Here is a 25,367-nt window from a genome sequence, read left to right on the forward strand (position 1 = left end):
TCAGGCTTGGTCCGTACAAGGCTCAGAGTCTGTGCTGAAGGGTCCAGTGCAGAGCTCACAGTTCCCGCTGAAAAAAGAAACAGAACAAAGTATTTTAATATAAACAAATACTACAAACTCAACGCAGGCACTTCGTAAAAGTGTAGCGCCATCCTATATGCTGAATCTAACATAACTAAATGCAGAACTGGAAACACTGCTCTTAAAACGGATGAAAGCCTACACAATCTCCAGAAATACTTCTTTTGTGATGTAAAACTCATTCGTGACTTTTGCCGGCAACATAAAAGCAGACAAGATTGTTGCCATAGAAACTAAAATTCTTGTGTTTATGATATTAAACCTTTAATAAAAAAAATAAAACAGCAGCTCTAGGAGGGTTTTACTTGTTTAACTAGAATATGAATTTAATTTTGTTTAAGCGAAAAAGCTCCTTTAATAACATCTAATCTAACAATTGTCACTGCCCCCCTCAAACTAAGAACCAATAACACACTAATGCACAATATGGTGTATTCCTCCTCTTCACAACTACCACATATGTGGTGCAGATATGCCACTGGCATCATGAGTGCGGTACTAGCAGAACATCACCTTCATTACTCCATAAATCCAGTCCAGGTACGAGGACACCTTGGTGTAGACACCGACTTTGCCTGGCCGTCCACAGCCATCTCCCCAACTGACAATACCGATCTGTTCCCAGCGGGAGCTGTTCCCATACGATACTAAGGGGCCCCCACTGTCACCCTGCAGAGAAGTACATATGGAAAGAAATGTAACGGTGTTGTCATGTTGCTTTTCTAACACCGAATACCATACAAGGTTAACAAATATGCAGCAGATTTTTGATATCACTCTTATGGGTATAAAAGTATTTTTTTTTTTATAAGCATAGGGTTCAGTAAGCTGTCAGAAGGTGTGCAAAATATGTCCATGACCTAAAGCTCAATAGCCAAGCTCTCAATCTAGGTTTTACACCCCAACACGAATGAACATTTTGATAGGATGAAGGGGCTACTTGTATACCTGGCAAGTGTCAGCACCTCCGGCTTCACGTCCAGCACACAGCATGGTACTCTGGATCTGATTAAAATATTGACTATTGCATGTCTCATAGGAGATTAAGCGAATAGAAACCTGCTGCAATATTGTAGCCAAACCTGCAAAAATAAAATGGCATCTGTCACAAAAAGAAAGGGCTTTGTAGCCACAGCAAATGTAAGGTGGGGAGAAAATAGCCAGAAGCTTGGTAGAAAAGGCAAGAAATCGAGGAAAAAAAAGATTTTACATGAAAACATCTGGGCTAAATATCTACACTTAGTTACAATTTGAGAAATACTGAATTAATTTTATGAATTTTTTTTTGTGGGGCAATATCAATAGGTTGTGCGACTAAAATGGAGAAGCCTGGTGTAAATGTTATGGGTTTCAAAGACAGCAGGGTCAATGCTGACTCTTGGCACGACTTCGAATAAGATAATAGGATTACTTACTTCCTCCCTCCTGAGTGTTACCCCAGCCAGTAACCCACAGAGTTGTAGACGGTGGCAGGTTGCTGTTAAACCCAGGCAGGCATATGGGCTGAACAGATCCTGAAAATGGACAACAACAACATTTAAGGACCAGAATTTCATGTCCTCTCAAAGGGGAAAGTGACGATCCGTACATATGACAAATAAAATGCAGACGCGTTCATCTTGACAATATGGTACGCTGGAGAGCAACTGATAAGAAATTAAACAGACAGGTCTGCTTTTCTTTTCTATGTAGATGACAATTTGATGTATGGACCCCCCGACCAAATATAAAAATACCCTGGCACGGTGGAAAATTGCATTTAAGAAAACATCGAAAAGGGCATGGAAACCACACAATCACGTTTCCAAAACATATACTGTAGGCATTCTTTGTGTGCACAGAGAATCAGTAACTTAAATGCTTTGCTGGAAACACAGCTTGAAATAGTTCACAGCTCATCTAACAGTCTCTTCACCTGGACTGCAGGAAGCAGTGCAAGTATTGTGTTACCCTAGTATTTGTGTGTAACTTTACAGTCACAGTATCTGTGACATATGCTAAAGAATAAACGAGCAGAAGCGGTGGATGTAGGTATATAGAGCATCACCTGAGTAGCTGAGATCATTCTTCAGTTTCATCAGTGCTATGTCATATGGCTTTTGATCGTACACATACTGGTTGTGTAAAAATATCTTGTCCACCTGTGAGCCGAAGAGGAATGTGAGCTTTGCCATGCCGACTTGGATCCGCCACCGGTCAACCTGTTCCTGACCCCTACAGAGGAGAGAGGGACATACTATAATAAGCTTACTACAATACAATAGAATAGACAATAACCTTAACCTAAAAAAAAAAAAAAAAAATTTGTCATAAATACTAAAGAATATCTAGTTCAAACAATGTGTTTGCAGGGCTCCTTCTACTTACTCCATAACATTTAATCTACAAACCTTTGTAACATGCAGATATAGTTTTAAAGGTTTCATATTGTGTATTACCAATGCATAGATTAACATTCACGGTGACCTATAAAATCATAACTCAAAAGATATCTCCCACTACCTCATATACATATAGAGATATTTCGTTTGGATGCTGCCCAGGACATCCCCCCTCTGTTGCCGAGTTCATTGCTGAGCACCAGGTTATGAGACTACTATGGAGGGTGAGCTGGTTTGGCACAGTCCTCCATAGTGTAAACGATCTCTCTTGTGATTGTCCCAATAAATCAGCCACACACACCGGGGCTATCTGACCCAGATTTGTGGCATAGTTTCCGCCGCCTCCTGCACCTGCGGGTTTAGTTGGCCTACACAGAACACTTTTCTGTATACGAGTCCAAAGTCACTTTAAGTATTCGACTACGGGAGGGATTCGTCCAATAAGCACTCTTACTTGAAGCAATGTGCAGCAGTGAGGATCCAATGAGGGGCTAAGATGCTGCCTCCACAAACATGCTGTCCCATGAACTGCAGACTGACTTGCCATGGCCAGTTCTCGATGGTGGAATCGCTGCCACCAATAATCCTCTCCCTCTTGTGACTGGCACCACACACTGAGGGGGATGGAAGGAGAAGAGGTTTAAAAGAAAATAATGGAGTGTACATGTTCCAAGATAAAAAAAAAATATCAACAACAGGGTACAAAATATTGTAGGTAGCGATGTGAGGGTAAATAGAGAAAAAAATATCGTATTGCCCGTCTGATATACACAGTGGTATCGAGTCGGTGCTCCAATCCCATAATTACATTTTCCAAGCCCCCTTACATTTAATGTTCATAAAAATGTAACGTGAAAAACATTTTCATTTTAAACAATCTGTTGCGTGGAAGGTACATATTAGAATATGTTAGTTTTTTATAAAAACAATTTTGGGTAGTTGCTGTTTTTCTGGATTCAGTGAAAAGGAGGCATTAGGCCTCCTATTAAAAAGTAAATATATAATATAATACTCTACCGCCCTGTGGACCTCTGAAGAGTGGTGAGACACTTTGAAAATCGTATATCTCTAGTACATCTGTCCCGATTTGCATAGAACAGTCCTGACTCAAGCAGGACATAATCCCCATTATGCTGTAAAATTTATATAGTGTGGACTAAATCATATCATAATAATATGGGCAGAGAATCACATGACAAACTCACCACATGATTTTTGCAGAGTACGACATCAACCAATAAACAAAAATAATCTACCGGTAAATGTATATATATATATACCGTTAAAAACATAGTCACTGCCTAATATCCAGCATTAATTAATTCATGGGATGTGCTACCTTTCTGTAATTATTGTGCCCTTTATTCACCAATACAAATTTTACTTACACATTCATTGATTTGTGTTACTGTTATATTCAAGAAAGATTTGCCTTTTTTTTCTGTATCAGCCCCTGTGGCACGTTTATAAGCTACTCTCATTCTATCTTCAATGTGCATTCTGTCCATTCTTTAAACTGTTAGGAAGTCTGGTTAATGTAAAGTAAGAATCCTGTTATATTGAAATGACATTAACAGTACATTTACTCACCTGTACATCTGAGAGAAACTAAGGTACCAGAAGGACAGCGTCTCCTGCAGGACAGAAGAACACAACCATATAATATATTACGCAATCTATTTCCGAGTGCTCCAGACTGGCACTACAGCTTGGAACCTGCTGAACCTCAGCACCGCCATTTATTCTACTACTACTGTACATGCAGGATAACCACTTGGAAAGATGAACTAATTCCGATAAAAAAACGAAAGCTCTCCACAGAGACAGCCCATTCCCCCTACGTAGAAGTTAATTTCTAATGACCATATACATGGCGAAGTGTATACATGTTTCACACAGATCTAGGCTAACAGGTCAAAGCCACATTTTCAGATAAAACTGAACTTAAATATACAATGTAATTCTAAACACATTATATTATGCTGTGTGCAGTATTGTACATGGACACTTTTCTTTTCTCTCACTCCCACTTTTGCTTATACCTTTTTTTTAACTCCCTTTTGGCCAAAATACTCCCAAAAACCAAAATAAATACATGTTGCCTCACAACAGTTATACAAACTCAAATCAAAGTCTACATAATTCTATAAAAAATGCAATGGCCTAGTTTGGGTATTCTATATTGAAATATATGGGTTTAACCCTAAATTGTCTCCTTAAATAAGCACTTAATTGTCTCTAAATAGGTTTGTCTACATCTTTAATTCTACAAATGTTTACCAAACATAAGCTTCAACATAGATGTGGTCATACAAGTTTTGGACTCCATGTCAGAATATTGTATTCTGTGCATTTAGTAGGGCTACATACCCTGTAACAGGAACTACTTGCAGCTCACGGTTACTCAGCTGCTGGACAGTGCTGAAAATGGAAGCAGATGTAGTGTCCACTTCTGTGATAGGTACATGAGAAAACACAGGGTCGCTGAAAAAGAAACAGAAATGCCTCGGTGTTATTGAACTCCAGTTCTCATGACTCTGAGAAAGCCCATAACCAGGGGAGGACTGGCAAGATTCAGCCATGGAAAAGTCCAAGTGGAACTTCCCCTAAAGTCACACAAAAAAAAACCCCAAGAAGCAGGCAAAAATATCCACATCAAAGCAGCCCATGGAGTAAATGTCCCCTTAGTCGTCCTTGTAAGCACACCACTGCCCTGGCCAACAAATCACACTGCCAAAAACCAAGAAAAAAAATGTTGTGGCTTTATTAAGGATTTTCAGTTGACTTTAGTGGGCAATGAGGATCATGATGTGAATTCAATAGAGGCATGTGCGGTTTCTACACAGACCTGTCGCAGCTCCATGTTGCTACCTTACAATAGATTGAAGATTAACTCCCTCAAGGTGGCGAATGCGTAAGGTGGGTGAGTGGCTGCCAGGTGGTCTCACTTGTGCCCCTAACCACATCCCCAGCCCTGCCTCTGTCCCATCCACAACAAAGATGTCCTGGAGACCTGAAATGTTTTGTGTGTGTGTGGGGTTGTTCATATGTGATCACCAGCTATTTAGATCTGTTATTATTTATTACTTTATAAAAAGGAATAATTGTTCCGCAATAATGAATAATTTATTATTATTTTTTTTTTTTAAAAAGAGAGAAAAAGATTTACACACAGACTTATTGAACTCAAATTGCTGGAAAATTGCCGCGTTCTACACAACAAGCATTCTGACACTATTAGTTCCAATTTAAGAATTGCGTATATAGTCAGGAATTACAAATACTGTACATCTTCACCAGGAAAGTACCAGCCTGTACATAATGTATCAAAAATAGAATTTGTATATCTACCGTGTACCATCTACTTTCCCCACCAGAGAGCAGTCTGTATACATCACATATCAAAGGACAAAACATAGGCCAGTGTACCTTTAATCAAAATGTTTGTTGTATTAAAATGTATGAGAAGCAACACATTCTGTTATTATTATAGTAAATGCATCTACATGCAATCTACATGCAATAATTACTACACACATTTTACCCGTACTTTCTTAATAGGCTGCCCCTGATATATTATATTAATCCTTTAAAAACCCATCGTAAAGATTCTACATGGTGACTCGCCAAATTACTCTAAAACCGGTCATGTTAATGAAACATGATTATTTAAATCATGAAACATGATTATTTAAGTTAATTGAGTCACCTGCATTCAAGTAGGGGTATCAATCATAAAATAGCAAAAGCACCATTAGGCGTCCCAGCAGGATAGAATAGAAAGGAGCAACACGGGCAAAAATCCTACTTGTCAGGTGTCCCAATATGACTGTAATAATCCCCCTTAACTACATATATGTCTTATTGGCCAACTAACCTGACCAGGTGAGTTACTGTAAAAAGCAGGCTTTTTTGACTTTCTTCTACAGTAACTGCTATGGAAGCAACAACACGCATTGAAAGTAAGTGGGCAGCGGAAGCAATGTTTCCTAAAACGTTGCATGCACAGCGATATCCTGATATGCTCCCAGAAGGATCTTCCTGGTGAGGAAAGCTGGCCTTTCTGCAGATTATCACGGTAGGTGAATTTTTTCACATGAGATTACAAGCTGCTTTAACGGATGGTACCACCCACATCTTGTATGCCCGGCAATGACGGAAGGCTTGTGAGCATATGTATCATACATACCCAGAGAATCCAAGCTGAGTACACACAGCTTTTGCCTTGTTGCTGTCCCAACTATCGGAGCAAATCCAACTCCATTGTTGCATAGATGATATATAGAGTTGTAGAAGAGAGGCCTGCTCGGTTATCCTGACTGTGACACATAAAACAACCGTACAAAATTAATTTCACAATGTTATTTGCTATTAATGCAATTTTAATACATCGACAGGCTGGTAGGGGTGTTTGATAGCGATGCTCACCTACAGAACTGCGGGAGTCAACTTCAACACGGTGCACGCAGCGGATTTCATCCTCATCACCCGAGCAGTCAGAATTACCGTCACACCATTTGTCCAGGGGGATGAATTTGAACGATTTTAGGCAGAAATAGTAATAATTATCAAGGACAACTTTAACTGCAAAGAGAGATAAAACATGTGATTACATTATAGGAAGTGTTTCCACATCATTTAAGAAATAAAGCTCAATATTCCACAGCGCCAGGGTATGGGTATTACATGTTTTTTTGTTTGTTTTTTTTAAATTATTATTATTTATTTTTTTTTAGAACCAAAGAGGTGCTTGAGGAATCTATGTTTAAAACTCAAGGTGTAATTTTCCTTCTAAAGATGTTCCCTTAGAGACTATGGGATTACCTAAGGAGATACTGTTTTTGTTATTATAGGGGATGAGGATTAAACATTCTGAAGGCACGCCCCTGATTAAATATATTACAATTTAATATTACATTCAGAATCAAATTTATGAAAATGTGCAAATTACTGTAAAATCACATGGAATACTCTGTACGTGAAAATAACTACAGTTCATGTGTTCTATGCCTCCCATAGAGGCTGTCAGACACCAAGAGATTTGTGGTCAATAGCAGGTGGATGCTAGTGGTTGCTTACACCTGCTTTGTTCTCAGGGTTCATCCAGTGTTTGACAACATCGAGATCCAAAGATTTTTCTGACCATTTAACCACAATTCAGCATATTCACAGTAAAATGTTGTACACGTCACTGTACTCACCCAGTATGGCTATGACCACAATCGAAGCCAACACCAATATCGTAGTTGTAATAGGGACACAATATCTTCTGAGAACGGATCTTCGGCCACTCTTGTAACCCACAGGTTGCGTTCCTGATGGAGCAGGTCTGGGCATTCCTCGAACAGGCCCAGGAGTGCGAGTAGGACCTGGAGCCCTTGATGAGGGAGGTCGTGTTGCCCCTGCAGCCCCATTGGCTGGCCTTGGGGCCCGGGTAGGACCTCCAGCCCGTACATTTGCACCTGTGGTCCGTGATGTAGGGGCTGTGGGTCGTGTTGCCTTTGTAGCATTTCCAGTTCCTTCTGTAGCTGCTGGAATATAGAGTAAAATAGATTACAACGCTGAAGACTGGCTGCTTAAATTGAATAAATAACCATATTACCTAAAGAGAAGACATTTTTAGTCAAAGTTGATACCTTTTATCAACACAAAACATTAGGTAAAATAGATAATGTTTATCAGTATGGTATCCCAATGTATGACATTACATGTAAAGAAAAATAAATAACAGAAAAATTGCTTACCAACATGAGGCAAAAATGCAAATGGCCATATGGCAGATATATACTGAAACGTTGAGACACCTCTACACATTTTACGATTGCTGTTTTGCATTTTGTTGCCTTGATTTTGGTAAGCAGTTGTTCTTTTACATGTATTGTGATACATTTGGACACTGTACTGACCGGGTTCACCTATTTAGGTTATGGTGTTGTCACCTTCATAACCTATATATGTAGACTTATTTTCCTGCCTTGGAGGTCTTTTGATAATTTAGGATCATGAAAGGTTTTGCATATATTTTTGGTTTTTGGTGTGTCTACATTCCTGGGAACTTGTTAAATGAGCGGACCCCAAGACTCTTGAAATATTATCCCTTTAATAGTCCATTGTGAAAATTAGTGTGTTACTCACCAAATGTGTTAACCAAATGGCTTTAATAGTAGGCCTCCAAGAAACATTTACTCATTATTATTTAAAGATTACACTTAATTGAGTCACCTGCATTCAAGCAGGGATAACAACCATAACATACTTGTAGCAAACTCAGCAATCGGGACTCTTATGCAGCCTGTCCCCAGGTATGGTGCCCTACCCTTTTTGAAATTATGTTGGGAAGTTATTACCGTGGCATCAGGGCCAGCGGCTGGGAAATGGCATGCACGCCACCACACACTACACACGAGCAGCGATAAAAGGCAAGTGGGAGGTCCAAAGGGTTGTGCACCCGACAGCCAGTCTAGGCGTGTCTACAAGTCTTGTCACGGTCACTGGTGTCCTTGACACATTGCGTAAACCTGCCGATTAGCAGAGTTCCTACAAGAACTAGTTGGTGTTGGATAGAATATAGAATATAGAATATATATTTTGGGAACACCCATTTATCATATTAGCAATTATTACAGCTCTGACTCAACAGGCAGATTAAAAGGATTACACACTTCGTGACAATATTTCAATGTGTGCGTAATAAAGTCACCTGGTGTCTTTTAAGGTAAACCTTGTAAAAGTCTGTATATGCGTTAAAACCGCAGCTGTCACTCCCCTCTGGTAACAGGTAAACTCTTGTACCCCATACGTCATAGGCTTCGCCAAGCAAGTGAAATGAGAAAGTCAAAAGCATTGTCATCACAGGTTATTTAAAACCATCCCAAAAAGAGCTTACTGCTCACACAGTAAGGACTGCTAGGGCGGAGGAGAGTTTCAGGTTATTGGGATAGATGCCAGGAGGAGTCAAAATATGCTTTTATGACTATTACATTTCAAACTACCACATGGAATTTTAAAATGCAATTTAATAACATTTTTATTTTTTAGGGCTCAATTATGTAGACCAAGATTGTTTCAAGCATATCCATGTGGCATTTCCCAAGTATACCGTAGTAAACTGCTATGTTCTTGAGACTCCCGAAATGCTTTCTTCTTTTACTACTTCCTCAAACCCATCTTTGCTGGCAAATGAGCTAAACTGGTTGAGTCTGTCTTATTCTCCCACCACGTTATTCATTATGATTTAGGTGCTCAATACAGATTGTACAAAATACACCCTAAAATCCAGGAAGATAGAACTCCAGTCTTACACCTTTCTGCTCTTTTTCTATTAGTTTATAAGATCTCAATACACACAATTCATACCAGTGTGCCTTGTGTTTTCTTGCATTTGCTACTTGTTCTCTATTATCCCAAATGTGCAGTTATCTTGAATGAACATGCACCTCTTATACTGGGCTGGCCACATAACGCATTGAGCCTCCCAATTCTTTCCAGTGTTAGCTAACAAATGAATGCATAAGGGAGGCGCTGGGGACTTAGGCTTTAAAAACTCACTGCCCTGCTCTTAGAATAATTAGGGTTTTAAGACACCTATGTATTCATGTATGATCGATGTCATACAATACAGTGCATTCTGAATACCAATGCTAGATGCACTCCGTTTAAGGGAACAGCAATTTATATAAATTGTTTACTCTCCTCTTACAACTTGTGTTGTCCAGCTACCAACATAAACTTAACTCCCTGTATCATCCATACAGTATGTGCCAACCACAAGTCTTCCCCTTGTCTACTAGGACAAATCTTCCCTGCATGTGGGGGCCAAAGACTGACTATTCCCGCTAAACAGGGACAATTGTATTTGTCTGTAGTTGTGTGTGTATATACTTGGGTCAGGCTATCCATAAGATATGGACGGTTTCTGTAAAGTTACAGGATCTCCTGCCCCATCTCTGCTTCATTTACAACTAAGCAGTGCCCAAGTGGGGCAACTTACACCTGGCATTGCTATAAATCACCATAACCAGAAGACTAGCGAGGACATAAATACAATTGTCGGGACTGTCCTGGCAAATGTGTTGGTAGTTATATACAACTTTTTGAAGCCAACTTGTGCGGCTTAATGTTATTTCTACAAACATCCATATTTGCCTGTACACTTCCATATTTTTTACCTATGCCCTGCCCACAAAGCCTTTGTTTTTCCCTTTTAAAAAAATCTTAGTTACAAGGTTATACGTCTCACTTCAAAATCTTTATGAAATATATCCAAAGCTGTGCGCACAGTATGAGCGGAGAACATAATTCCGGTCACATTTACATTTTCTCTGAATCACATTAATATGTTCTGAAAGGTAATTGAACACACATTACACTACGCACCAGTGAGCAATTAGAGCCTGAATTGACCTATTGTATGAAACCAAAACATGACTCCATAAAGCAGAAAGGTTCACACCCTTCTAGAGACTCAAGACAAACAGAGTTTTGCACCTTTGATTTAGGTTGCCAATTGTTCTTACCTGTGCTGTTTAGAGGAGATGCAATATCTGTTTCTTCAACCCCAGCACTCTGTGGAAAAAGGTAGAAATAATTTAAAATAAATAAATAAAAAAGGTAACATGATGTCTGTTAATATTACACACCGGTCATGTATTCTTCACAATAATAATAAAACTCTCGGTTTAATGGGGGACGCCCATCATTTGTTAAATGACTAGGATTGTGTTAGAAACAGGTGTTCAAAAATATTATGTTTTTTCCTTTTTTAAAACAGTTCTGGTTTTCTATAATGCTATCCTAGCACAATCTACCTGATAAACACTCTGACTTCTTATCATACTGCCCTAGGGTAAACAGTAGAATGGCTCAGTCTCAATCACCTACCCTGACACTGACTAATGGAAGTCTATAGGGGAAAAGGTTTCATTGGATAAGCAGGAGTTATTTAGCGTTACCATAAAGAGTCAGCTACGTGTGGTGTCTGGAAAGGCCACCCTTTATTACATTATTTGTTACAAGGGCAACCTCCAGATCTGCAGATAAAAGGACTTTATCTTCAATAAAGATTTTCTTAAATTCCACGTCACTTTACTGTATGCAGCACTAACTTTAATGCTCAACGAAGACAGCAGAATTGCCCAAGACCTCCTTATGGTATAAGATGGCCCCCTTTGTAAAAACATATTAGGCAGGTGTAGGTGAATGGTAAATGCTATCTACAAAAAATAGATATACACCCTCGTTTAATGTCATACAAGGTTAATAACGCCACCTCACCACTACTCTTAGTTTAGTAAAGCAACCCCTAGGAGGACTAGACAATTGTGTAGTTAGTAGAGGGAAGTAGGGTATCACTAATCATGTGTTGTTATCTAAACGGCTTGTTTCACAACCCTGTTTTAAATGTATCAGTTGATGAAGCCGATGTTTATTCTAACCCTGCATTGTCCTCCCTAATATAATGTGGTCACAGTTGGGTGACACACATGGAAAATATTTGTTGCCAGCCTAAGTAACTATACGGATGCGGTATCAGTCCCTGTACCTGCTTGTCTAGTCCAGAGCAGCGAGGCACTCAGGATTCCGGTTCTTGAGTTCATGAGCTAATGAGCTAATGAGCTAGGCTCAAGTTCTTCAATGTTATTGAGTATGCCACTCTATTCTATATTCCATAGTTAATGATAGAAGAAAGTGGTTTGCTATAGGATTCTCAGATCATGAAGGTTTGGGGGATAATAAAAAAATATTCTTGCACCCATGGGTCCAACAATTTTACTTCATGCAACAAGGGACAAAGCCATTGCTGCAGAGCAGGATGTATGTTTAAATAATCTTATGTTGCCTCTGTTACATTATTTTATTCAGACCACCTAATTTCGTTATTTTTAACATATTCAGGCTGCTGTTGTATATTACAATCATAATTCCCAAGAGATATAGTGTCATGACTGGGGGGACGTGGGACATGAAACCTAGGTTGCTAGGACACCATGTACACAAAATCCCAGTATACCCCAGAGATGCATCATTTTGCAAATCATTTCTTAGGCGTTCACTAGTGAAGAAGGAAGAAAGACATATCAGAACCCTGACTGTGGGAATGAGGGTCCTGTATATGCAGACCCTGAATTTTTGAAACAAAATCTTTTTCATCAGCAGAGCAGCGTGATAAGCGTACCAGAGACACAGGTATGTGAGTGATATATACCAGAGGAGTTATTGATTTAAAGTCACTTTTAAATTGCATGGAACATTGGCAGTAATCAGACATCAAAGCATTGAGTAAAATATGTAGGTTGTAGAGCAGGTCCCTTGCCACCTTTTATGTGATGTACTACTTATGTCCATACCTGGGGACTTGTGGGCACCAGCTACCTGGAGTCTACCCTTGTGGGATGCGGCCAGGACTGCCCACTGATGTCCCCCCACTTAAAGGCGAGATGGGCCGAGTGTCAGGACCCCACTCCCACTTGCATAACTAGGAGCCAATCACCCTACTGAGCGATCAGGCTCCCTGCAGCACCACTGCTCAAACAGTCAGTAAAAAAGCTAGATCACTGATCTCCCAAACTAGCCCATTAATACTATGCAGCCCTATGTCGAGTTGATACAGCCGCCATAGTTATGTCCACTTATCGCAGCGTGGCCTTAATATGTAGAACGCTGGGATACAACAACCTGCTATTCAATAGAAGCATGGCAGCATGGAGGAGGCAGCTGGTAGCGCTACCCTAGTCTGGGGCAGCACCAGCGGTTAACAGCACTGGCCATATGCCTGAGCCTGTCCCCGGGGCTGAAGGTTACCAGCTCTTCTATTCTTCTATGTATTGTTTGCTTTTCTTCTACATAGGGATGCTTTGTAAAACTCTGAAACACGGTAGTTACTTCAAGCATACATTTAAGTGCTCCCACCTAAGTATACATAACACTGCCGTCAGTTTCAAACGGAGCTCAATCAGAAAGACTCTACAGTCGGTGTTCTCATAATGGCCAAAGTGTCCCCACAGTTCAAACAAAGTCTTGGTTTAAACAGTCTTTCTCCCTCGATTTCAGTATGAATTACTTTTATAATTAATTATTCCCAGCTCCCTTTTAGGCACCTACAAAATATTGTTGTCCTATAACATTCAATGAACTCGGGTTACAAACTGGGAAAGCGAAAGGAATTAGGATCGCTTCTCCCAGTACAATGATATGATGGATATCTCTTCCCTGAGCGCCTGACAGAGAGCCTTCTGTTTCCCCAGTTTGAGTTAACTTCACACAATGTGTGTGCTTATCTTACTTCCTAAGATTATTTGACTTGAAGTGATACACTTGTCTTTGTTAAGAACTCAAACTATCATCATCTATATTATATTTGTGTGGTTGTTCAGAGTACGATAAGGGCACAGCCGAGGCTCCAGATTTATGTTTCAAGCCATGAACCTCAAATTAGGGCAAGTAACTCGCAGGATAGGGGCATGCCTTCGATTAAATATTGTCACTTGGAATAAGAAAGCAGGACAAGCCCAATCATTCACTAGAAGCACATCTACTACTATTATACTATTACTATATTATAGTATACTCCAGGTTCACAGCTGTCATGCTTAGAGCCAGATGTGATATGGAGAGAATAGACTTCCCCTTAAAATGAAGATGCTTATGGTTAAATTTATATATATAACAGGCCTGCGTTAAAACACATGCTATAGTGTAAACAAGACTCCTTATTTATAGGGATAATGTCACCTTTACAGTTTTTAACACAATTATTCAAACTGTCTTTTTGAGTTATTGAGAGATGCTGGAGATGTGGCATCTCTTTCTAGAACACGATAAAAAAGTGAAAGATGGTGAATGCTGCTCAAATCAGATATTCCCACAACGACTTTGTGGCTGTCACAGAAATATATAACCGAGTAACCCAGATCCGTCCTGTGAGTTTGTAGTTCCAGCATTCTGCCCAGTAACTCTTTACATATCCAGGTCAGCGATATGTAAAATGCATTTGTCTTGGGCAGATGGGGTTTGATTAAAATCAGTATTGAGAAGTATGTGCAGGATGCCTATGTGCACAAACAGGAGGTAAAAGGAATTTACCCATATGGCATCACCCACGTGCCAGAAAGGTCCAATCGTCCCTAAACATACACTGAAGAGAGTCATGCCCTTTAATTATACAGCAACGGAATCTGCATTCCCTGCATTAATCAGGATTAGCTAGTTATACTCGTGGTTTTGTGCACGCAAGCGAACAATTAGTTTAGACTGACCCACATGCAGCGATGTCATAATGCTGGATAATATTGACGGAAATGTTATTAGATTGGATAATTTTTTTTTGCATAGATGTTGACTACGTATCCAGAATATATTCAGTGTATGCAAATTCATTTTTGCCCAGGGAATCACTGTGGATTTTCTGAACACATCATGCCAACCAGATAACTAGGAACACCTAGTAGACTGGAGTCTCTATGCAAATTGCCTCAATGTACAGTTCAATTTACTTACCCAGTGGCTACTTAATGGTGTGGCTATCCTAGCAGGACAAGATCAATTCTCAAAAACTAGCGCAATTTACCTTGAACTGGTGACTCACTATTCACTAGTGTATAATTTTGGCTTGGCTCTAAGATGTTGGTGTTTGATGTAGCCCTGTTAGTCCTGCATTACAGAGGCAAAGTGGAACACTGTATATGTCTGTCGCATTGGATATGTATACATCAGCATGCTACATTGTAATACTTGCATGGCGCAACTAAATGGCCGTGCGCTAAAGGGTAGAATCTGCCACAGGGAGGTAACAGTCCGAGCCTGATGTACGCGATCAATAAGAATACATCATACTATATATACCACTGATCCCTTTGCATCCAAGCTGTCGTGATTAAACCCTATAAAGGAACGCCTTGCCTCCATGCACAGTTCTACCAAAAACGTTGCCTTGGACTATGTGACCAGGTTGATTAGTGAATCAGAGTATTCACCATAATATGCTATTGCAGTCCAGTCCTTCCATAGTTAGTTTTTTGTTATTTAATTTTACATCGGGGGGGGGGGGATTGGTTGTCAATGGGGCTTGAGTAAGAGAGGGCTAGTTTTGGGGACAAAAATAATTTGAAGAAATACTCATTACTGATCTTTGTTGTAGCATATGTTTGCTATGTTTTCACTCCTCGTTCACACTAGATTTGTGCTATGCAGTGGTGTATTTACCTTGGGTGCCGCCGCCCAAAGCCCGACTCGGGGCAGAACCCCCTCCACAGTCGGCATCCTGAATGCATTAAAGTCAGCTGTCCACACTTAATAGACAGAGCACTGGGATATGAGGCATAGCGCCATTTAACGCAGAATATGGAGGCTGAGCCGGCACATACTCCATAGCGTAGATCATAGCATATACCAAAGATTTCCCCTTAACTGGCCCATTGTGCAGCAGGACATTGAGGGGGCTTGATCGCCCAGAGGTTGGTCTGCCCCCCCCCCATTTTGTAGCAGGGGAAGTACCGCCCCTAGGCCAAGACAGCCTAGGCATGGATACCTCACTGGTGCAATGTATAAAAGTGAAAAAGGTGCTTTTTCTTCAATTAACTGCTATATTTGTAATATGAAATGATGGGTCAAATATAAATATGGATAAAGAAAGCACTATAAGTTGTACGGCTGCATTAAGTAATAAAATTGAAAAAAAAATGTGAATTCCTAACTGCAATTAAAAAGCTATAGCTACATATCAGTTGTCAATGACAAAGCCAGAATTCTGTGATCCTGTTTCCAATGACCTCATATACAATATTATTTTTGGAGGAGAGAGGGGAACCAAATGCACTAAAAATGTATAATCTTTTGCCTGTGAATTTAGGATTATTTATTTGTGCAGAGAACAGCGATAATGAATGATTCTCCAGGGGAACAAACATCTGCAGTTTTAGGGTTATTTGAGAACCTTCAATCAGTGCCTTTTCAGAATATCCTCACACAGGTGTCAAAAACAAACTGAGTGCCCCAACTACCTGCACTGAGGTGAGGAGATCCCCAAAAAACTGAGCCTTAAGAATCGGAGGCCGCAGACACAGTTTATACGTCAAAAATCTGACTTCCTGAAAACAAACCATCTACATCTATCACAGCAGACATATCTGCTCTGTTGATGGATGAGTTCAATGATCCACAGTGCACGTTTTTATAGTGTATTCCTATAGACACGATTGCCAAAAAACCAAAGCCATTTTAGATCCTTCACGTCGTAACGTTACAAAATGCTAAATCATAAAAATGCTGAGGGAGACTGAGGTTTTACAAACAATATTTGTGCGAACTGGGTAAAAATATTTGATGGAGACCTGATTACTAGAAATAAGAGTCAGTAGTAAACTCTATGCAGAAATGAAGCTCATTCATTGAGCATCCTTCCAACATAGATGGCAATAACCAGTGAAGCATAAGAAATCAACTTTTCAAATACGCGTACAACCAAATTCAATAACAATTTAAAAAATAAACCCGGATTTAATCCATAAAGAAAATCACACATGTATCTAGTAAGCCATACTATTGTTGAATCATTATTTAAAAATGAAGCAACCCCTTTGTCATTACCTTATTTCAAATACATTTTTTATTTTTTTATTTTTTTTACGGTGAAATACCTCAGTGTCCATTGTGAGGTCTTCTCATTCAACCAGAAAGGGCTTTCACAAAAGCCTCACGTGAACACAGGCCAGGTGTTTCTTTCGTTACCATAGCTTTGCCCAATTCTGATTAACCCACCTGTGGTCACACAAGGAGACCTCTGAGTTAAATTATAACCCGGGCAGAAAACTTAAACTTTTAGTTGTTCAGTGGTGTCTTTTGTTTATACCTTAACCTCACATCTCCAAAACTGTCCAAGGCTTATTAATATAACCAAGCAAAAGTATTAAGGAACGTTCCCTCTTGCTGCTTCCTTGGGGTTTAATGAACGTCTGCCACATACAGGTATTTCCACCGAAGAAGTAATCTTCTTATCACAGCAAACCCAATCACTGTTACAGTCAATTCATCTTACCATGTTGCTACTGCAGTCAAGCCACAGGTACCCCAGCCCTCGTTCCTCTTCTTAGACTAGAGATCCCCAGAATATGGCAGGAAAATGTCAGCCTTTAATCAGCACCTTTGCATATGCTTTTTCTGTTTGATCATGCCAGCTCCTTACACCGTGACAGCACTTCTATATTATAAAAAGGAGCAGGAGGGAAAGTTGTCAAACTGGAATCCCAGGTCTAGCCCTGCCCCTGACACTTCTCATACAGAGAGCCTTCCTACCTGACTCACCTGGGCATGTGAGAGACTGCACAATGAGGAGATTACTGTCAGAGAGGCCTACTCCTTACTGGAACAACTTCTAGGGCATTAACCCAAGGAAGAGGAAGTAAAAATAAAGAAATATACTTCTGAGTCAGTTACATAGGAGCTGATTGACATTTTAGGCTTGTTGATATAAAAGAAAATGACCACAGAAAGACAGAATTTATTTGCAGAGAAGAACCGCCCCCCCCATCAAGTCTGCCCATTTTCCCAATATAAAGTCCTTGGTCTCATCTTAGATTCGGGATACCTTAATGCCTAGTCTATGCATGTTTAAATTAATTCTTTTAACTGCTTCCACCTCTGCTGGGAGACTATTCCATTATCTACCACCCTCTTTAATAAAGGTGCATCTGAACCTCTAGTTTTTGATTATGATCTCTTTTTCCAGTCCTTTTGAAATAAACCTCTCTTCTGTACTTCGCTTTATGTATTTTGAATGTTTCAATCACATCTTCTCTATCTCTTCTGTCCTCCAAATTATACATATTCAAATCTCCCTAGTCCTGTTAGATCATGTTTATCTTGCAATCTATTCACCTTTTGTATAAGTAAAACCCCACAGGTTTTAAAGATACAGATTATCAAAGTTCTGTTGCCAACATTCTGTTGTGATAAAAGGAGGTGTACTTTTCTCTCACCCTTTGCCAACCTAGAGAGTTTGGAACAAACTCTGATCCATTTAGTCTGATCCATTTTAAAATTACTTGGGGGGATTCTACAGAATCCACACAGAATCTTTCCAAATGTTTTGCCCCTTTCCCCACCCCTCAGCTAAATGCCCTGCAGAAGATGCATTCAGGCAAATGCATCGCTTTGCACGTGACATACTCACCTCCAACCAACTCCTGTGCTGGCTCTGGGGGACGCTGCATATATATTCACAGACATATATTTACCAAGGGCCGATGTTTTAATTGGGCCAATATCACCTGCAAATCGGCATATCTGATGACCTTATATTAGAACTGTATTCTCAAGGTTTTACTTAAAATTTAGTGGATTCACATACATTATTACATTAATAAATTAAAGCTCCCTAGGCTTACTTAACCTTTACATGGGTCAAACCCGTAGAGTTCCCAGGTATGATCATGTCCGTATGGACCAAAATCTCTGAGGAATGTTTCCAGTACCTTGTAGAAAGTATGCCATGAAGAATGAAGGCAGTTCTGAAGGCAAAAAGTGGTCCAACCTGGTACTAGCAAGGTGTACCTAATAAGTGGCCAGTGAGTGTATGTTCCATAGTTATAAGATTATATGCAGTTGCCTGAGTATGAAGATTTTATTTTGTGCTACTGCATGCTTCACAAGTATCCTTCTTTGGGAGGGACCAAATCCTTTTGTCTCCCCATGATTTCCCTCTTATCTAGAAGCTCATAATGTTTGGTAGGTGTTTGAGTGTATGCGAGTATTATACAGCCCTGACAGTGACTGAAATGATTTAGGGATTCAAGCACAGATTTCAAGAATACTAATATTAAGAACTAAATGGAATACCAGTACATGGTATATGCGTACCAACAAACTCATGTGTAATGTAATTGAGTTCACTCTAGATTACGTGAGATGAAGAACCTAAATACACAATGTTGCCCTAGAAGTTAACGATAAACCAGAACCAGGTATGGATAGTTTTACACAAAGGTTGGGCCATTCAGACACACTCTATACTGAGTATACTTGTTTTCTGGCGCATATGTTATGAGGGCTACTCACATGATATTAGAGCTCACTGCTCCCCTGATACAGTTGTGTAATTACTCTTGGTAAATTGTCAAATCAATAAATAGTTGGCTTCCCGGTGTTAAATCACCAAAAATTGTGCATTCAGATCCTTACGTTTCTTTCACATCCAGCTATAAAAGCAGGCAGGGTGGTCTTTATTCTGGTAGCTCAGGTTCTAAACAAACAAGAGGCTGCATTTACTAAGAGACCAGAAACAAGTTAAGGGGATACATCTGAGTCAGATCCAAGTAATAAAACCTTTCTAGATTTGTATATTTTTGTAGAGGCAAAGGCATATTCTGGCCTGAGATGGTGGCACAGGTCTATAGTTTAATGCTGAAGAAGGCAGCAGTGGCAACCCATTGTACAACGCTGCGGAATATGATAATTATAGTAACTCTTTGTGTCATGTTGGAATGACTGCCCATTCTCTAGAGTCATTTGACCTTGCGGACCACTACTGCTGCTGACTATTCTTGTTTGTATATTGCCTATCAAGGGGGACACAGAAGACCTTTGGTTTTTGATGCCCATGTAGGAATAATAGTGTGGGGAAGATTGAACAAAACCCCTAGTTTGATTATTGCAAAATAAAGAATTGCTTGGGTAATTACTATATTCCGGGTGTGACTCTATCGCATTAACTGTGCTTATTAAGTTAAATAAAGTTTATAGATGAATCATATATCTGGCTTTAATCTGTCGCTTTCATTTGCTTCCTTATTTTTTTGCTACCAATCTCTTATAGAGCATAACTGTATGTCCCCACATGCACAGTATGAGGGTACCTGCAAATTCTGGGATCCAAAGGAGACACAATGCTTAGTATCATGGCAGATTGGTATAATGAATATACCCATCACAATGGGATGTCAGGTTCAGTCTATATATATAATGGTATATACCATATTTGCTCGATTATAAGACGACCCCCCAAAATCTGAATATTAATTTACGAAAAGAACAAAAAGCCTGAATATAAGACTGCCCTATGGGAAAAATGTTTTACTAGTAAATATGAATTCATATTTTATCATATTTAATAAAAGCTATGATTGAGAAAAATATTTTTTTTGTTTTTATTTCCTAATATTTGCCATACTGCCCCCCAGTTATGCACATCTGCCCCCAGGCTTGCCACTCTGCCTCTCTGATATGCCTTATACCCCCTATATGCCAACCTGCCTGCCTGATATGCCTTATACCCCCCTATATGCCAACCTGCCTGCCTGATATGCCTTTAACTCTGCCTCCAGAAATGCCTTATACCCCTATATGCCACTCTGGCATATAGGGGGTTAAAAGACATATCATGGGACAGAGTGGCATATAGGGGGTTAAAGGGCATTTCTGGAGGCAGAGTGGCATACAGGGGGTTAAAAGGCATATCATGGGGCACTATGCCTCCAGAAAAGCCTTATGCCACACATACAACACTCCCTCCTCTCTGGCAGCCGGGGAAGGTATGCGGCATGCATGTAGACAACTTCCGCTGCTGCCGGCACTTTCGCCGGCACTCGATGATAGACGCCCGGTGGAAGTGCCGGCAGCAGCTGAGGTTACCAGGAGGATCCAGGTCTCCTGCAGCGCTGGGGGGGATCTGGATCTTAGTCAGACCCTATTTGAGGTCTGATTATAAGACGACCTTGATTATAAGATTTTGCTCTGAAACAAACCTCGTCTTATAATCGAGCAAATACGCTATATATATATATATATATATATATAATGTTAATATATACACAATATAACCTATAAAAAATAACCTCTTATAGACACATAAAAGAAAATACTAAAATTTAAAAATATATGTATTTTTTTAAACTTGGGGCTTTGGTTTTACTCTTCTCTGTCTTACAAGCATTGCCTTTTTCATCCAGCAGTATGCATACATAAGATCACATGCACAGACGTGTAAGGAATCTGCTCTAGACTGCTTGGGTCATAGAGCAGCCAAGCAACCGAGGTGCCACTGCAATCGCAGCAACGTGTGAGAGATTTTAACTAATGACATACCAGGTGCGTCCTGTAAGACCATCGTTTCATGACATACCTTGTAAATCATTGGTTGCAAACTGGTTAAAGTGAAATATTTCCGCAAGATGTTGAATCTTGCATTATTTATGTAATTATTTTCTTTAAGTTTTATTACGCATATCACCTTGCTTATCGGATCCAGTGCTGTGAACAAAATATTATATGGGCGTCCTTTACCTCTAATGACCTGTGAAAAACCATGTTTGTTTTTACGAGTGTACCTTTAAAGTCCAACTGTATTTTCTTTTTACTGGTACCTCTTGCATATTTTCAGTAGTTATATATATGTTATTTTACATGTGCATCAATGCCAACTAGGGCTTGTTTTACAGGTTATACACCCATAGTCACAATAGCTAATTGGTTCTTTGGAATGCAAAACTACACCAGGAACTCTTTTACAGAAAAGGGTGTTCGAAGGAAATCTTCCCATCCTGAAACTCTATTGTGCTAATTTTTTCTTGAATTAAAATTATCTGCCCAAACAACCTTTGGAACTGCATTTTAGAACTGGGTTACTTTCGGCGAAGGAAATAAATGTGGAATATTAATATGTTTTGTTTAAGGGTCCGAAATGTATCACAATTTTATTGCAAGACATGAGTATGTTTTGTAAACTAGCCGCTCATACTACACATAGCACAGAATATTTTTCTACATTAGGTGAGCAGTTGCTCCAGACCTTATTGTTTCTTATCTGACCTTTAACCTAAAGTGCATGACTTTAACTTTGCTTTGTGAAACGTCATGTCAATTAATCTCAGTTCCAGTATTCTGACCTGACCTTGGATTAATTTATTTGTGAATGTTAATAGGTTGATGACCAGTTTACCTGGTTTCTGATATGTAGGGTTGTGGGCCACAATGTATGTAAAACGCAAGAGTGACAAGTTTCAATGTGTTGGCTGTGGGACAGGTTTGGTAGGTAACGCATTAGGCCAGATTTTCGGCTATGCACATATGTTTATCATGCCATGTTTTTGTATATAGGTCAGAGGTTGATGACATTCAGGGAGTGACAAAATTAAATGTGAATATGGTGTACTGAATGTCACAACAGTCCTAAATACCCATACCAGTCATAAATAGACCTGCACTAACTAGTATGACAATAGAAATAACCAGTATATAAGTTCTAAAACCATTCTCTTTTTTGGACCCAATTCAATATTTTTCTCCACTGATAGTTCTCTTTTCTAGATGCTCAAAGTGTTCTACGGCTCTGAAAGTCACAATAATATGAGTAGAAACAACATAGGATGGAATGTCTATACATTTGTATATATTAAATGAAAATTCTACTAAATACCATTCTCAATTATGCAAGCAGATACTTCTTAACTAAAAGTGGACTTTCTTGTGGCGAGTATTTGATATTAACCCCATAAGGACACAGGTATTTTACACAATTTTACTCTTGAGGACACAAGGGTTTTCAGCTTTTTGTTTAACTGTAATTTCTCATTACAGTTTCTCATTTATTGTACCCATACAAACTATATTTAAAAACTAAGGCTTTCTTCTTCTCATTTATATACTCTATAATTTAGTATGAAATACTAAATATATTATATACTCTAGAATTTATATTTATTATATTCTCTATAATTTAGAATGGAAAAATGAAAAAAATCCAGTTAATTTCTTCAACAGAGTATGTGCAAATACAGAAGAAAATCTTAATCTTCATTTAACAACATTTCATATAGCCAAGTCCCACATAAACAGATGCGCTATATTTTTGGAATGTTATAGGATCCCTTTTTCAAACTTGGTCCCATATTTCAACTTAACCAAAGAAAACAATATATTTCAGAAAATAGACAACCAAGGGTATTTGTCTAAGGGCATATGGGCATGTGTTTTGCATTAATTTTCACACCAACATCTTCCAAAATTGGTAGTAAAAAAAAAAATAAAATTGACAAAAAAAATCAATTTGGCCATTTTGTTTTCTCTGACTGGATATGTGCATGAACAAAAACCTCACATTTTGTATTCTGTCCCACATGCATAGGTTTGGAATGGTTATCGGACATTACACAATCTAAATTGGAACATGCAGAATTATGTTGTTTTATTGTTTATTTTCTAAGCCTATGTCTCATTTGAGGTAGTATGGTGGTCCTGTATGTCAATTTAACCCAAGAAAAAGATATATTTGTGAAAACTAGACAACCCAGGGTATTCATCTAGGGGCACATAATTGTATGAAACCTTTTCCACATAATCATCTTGGTGGTAAAACAAAAACATTCCCAATCTGCATTTGGTTACATCCCCAAGATAAGCAATATACCACATGTATAGGTTTGCAATGCTCATGGTACATTACAGAGCCTAAATTGAAAAATTGTAATAAACACCCAGCTCACTCGTGCAATTTACTAACTAAAAAACCCTAAAATTCCCTACTTTAACACTGAAAGTCAATACTAGTAACTAGTATTCAGCACTGCATATGTTATCTGCTAAGTCTGATTTGGGACACTGGCTTGCTAAGCTTGCCATTTATATCAAAATGAAAACAATTTTAATTGAATTATTAAATTTCTACTGTTCCTACATTTAGTTTTTCCTTACATATAACTTTAGGTTTTCCACTGTTCCATGCGTTGCTGTGGGTGCACCCAGCTGCCTCAGTAACCAAGGCCCCCAGTGGGGTTACATTACATGTGTTATGTGACACTATGGTAGTGGGACTAGACAGGGCTCTGGTAAAATTTAGGGTGAGGGAGCGAGTCAGAAAGTGTGTGTCACCAGTCACTTAACTCACACTAACACACACTGCCTGACACTCAGACTAACATGCACAAAAACAGTCACACACACTAACATACCCCCCACACACACATAAGTAGGTACATACTAACATACCCACACACAGTAACATACTCAAATACACAGACACTAATGCTAACACATACCCACCCAGATACTGACACAACCACAACCAGACACATTCTTAACCAGACACAAACTTAACTGGACACACACTAACAGACACCCAGACACTAACATACCCAGGCACACACAGTCAAAAACACACTAACATATCCAGAAACACACTAACAACCACACTAACACACAGTCACGGCACTAATATACTCAGACACACAGTCACACACAACTCACTTACAATTGTAAAGCATCAGCCCATCCTTAACGGTGCTACTGCAATGTGTCCTCGCTTAACGCCAGAGAGAACATGCCTTGGGGTGGAACATTGCCACCTGGCACTAATGGACCCACCGTAATCCATATAAGGGCCGGCTCTAAGTGTATGTATGTATGTATTTGTTAGTGTTTGCTGTTAGCATCTGTGTGTATGGTGCTATCTTGAGTGTGTGTTACTATATAGCTGTGACAAAACTCCATGGATGGGTAGAAAGCACTCTAGGATAACTATACACAAACTGTCCACCAATCTTAAAATTGCGTAGGTTCATTTTGGGCAATCGACAGTACTGGACAATCCAGCAATATTATAAACAGGCAGGTTTCCAAACAGTTACAATCAGAAATGAAAAGCCATAAGCTACAAACAAAACACTGACTAAGCATGCAGTAGATCCCTCTTTACTATTATGTAAAGTAAATGTCCAAAACAAACAAGTAAAGGGGTGCAAGCGATGGAGGATTCTGCGTCATCACATAGCACCATCATATTGCGTAGTGCTGTATAATGGATAGAAAGGGCATAAAAAGTAGTGTATAACATAGCAATTTAACTTACAGAAACAACAGGCGATGAGGGCCCTGCTCAAATGAGCTTACAATCTAGAGATTGTACGGGAGTGGAGTTAGCCA

General features: G+C 39.3%; 1 protein-coding gene across 1 annotated transcript in view; it reads right to left on the bottom strand.

The window, feature by feature from the left end:
• LOC149298038 (transmembrane protease serine 4-like) overlaps positions 1 to 25,367 on the bottom strand; it is a 39,672-nt gene continuing 14,305 nt past the window's right edge. Inside the window, exons 2-13 of the mRNA XM_089487899.1 lie at positions 10,979 to 11,027; positions 7,664 to 7,993; positions 6,891 to 7,046; positions 6,652 to 6,781; positions 4,833 to 4,946; positions 4,053 to 4,093; positions 2,917 to 3,076; positions 2,129 to 2,295; positions 1,497 to 1,595; positions 1,030 to 1,163; positions 581 to 750; positions 1 to 67 (exon numbers count right to left, since the gene is read on the bottom strand). Of these exons, the coding sequence (XP_089344025.1) occupies positions 1 to 67; positions 581 to 750; positions 1,030 to 1,163; positions 1,497 to 1,595; positions 2,129 to 2,295; positions 2,917 to 3,076; positions 4,053 to 4,093; positions 4,833 to 4,946; positions 6,652 to 6,781; positions 6,891 to 7,046; positions 7,664 to 7,993; positions 10,979 to 11,027 (1,617 nt within the window). The remainder of the gene's footprint in view (positions 68 to 580; positions 751 to 1,029; positions 1,164 to 1,496; positions 1,596 to 2,128; positions 2,296 to 2,916; positions 3,077 to 4,052; positions 4,094 to 4,832; positions 4,947 to 6,651; positions 6,782 to 6,890; positions 7,047 to 7,663; positions 7,994 to 10,978; positions 11,028 to 25,367) is intronic.

Source organism: Sceloporus occidentalis, unplaced genomic scaffold (genome assembly GCF_023333645.1).
Source record: "Sceloporus occidentalis isolate IW3139 unplaced genomic scaffold, rSceOcc1.0.p SCAF_35, whole genome shotgun sequence".
NCBI lineage: Eukaryota > Metazoa > Chordata > Lepidosauria > Squamata > Phrynosomatidae > Sceloporus > Sceloporus occidentalis.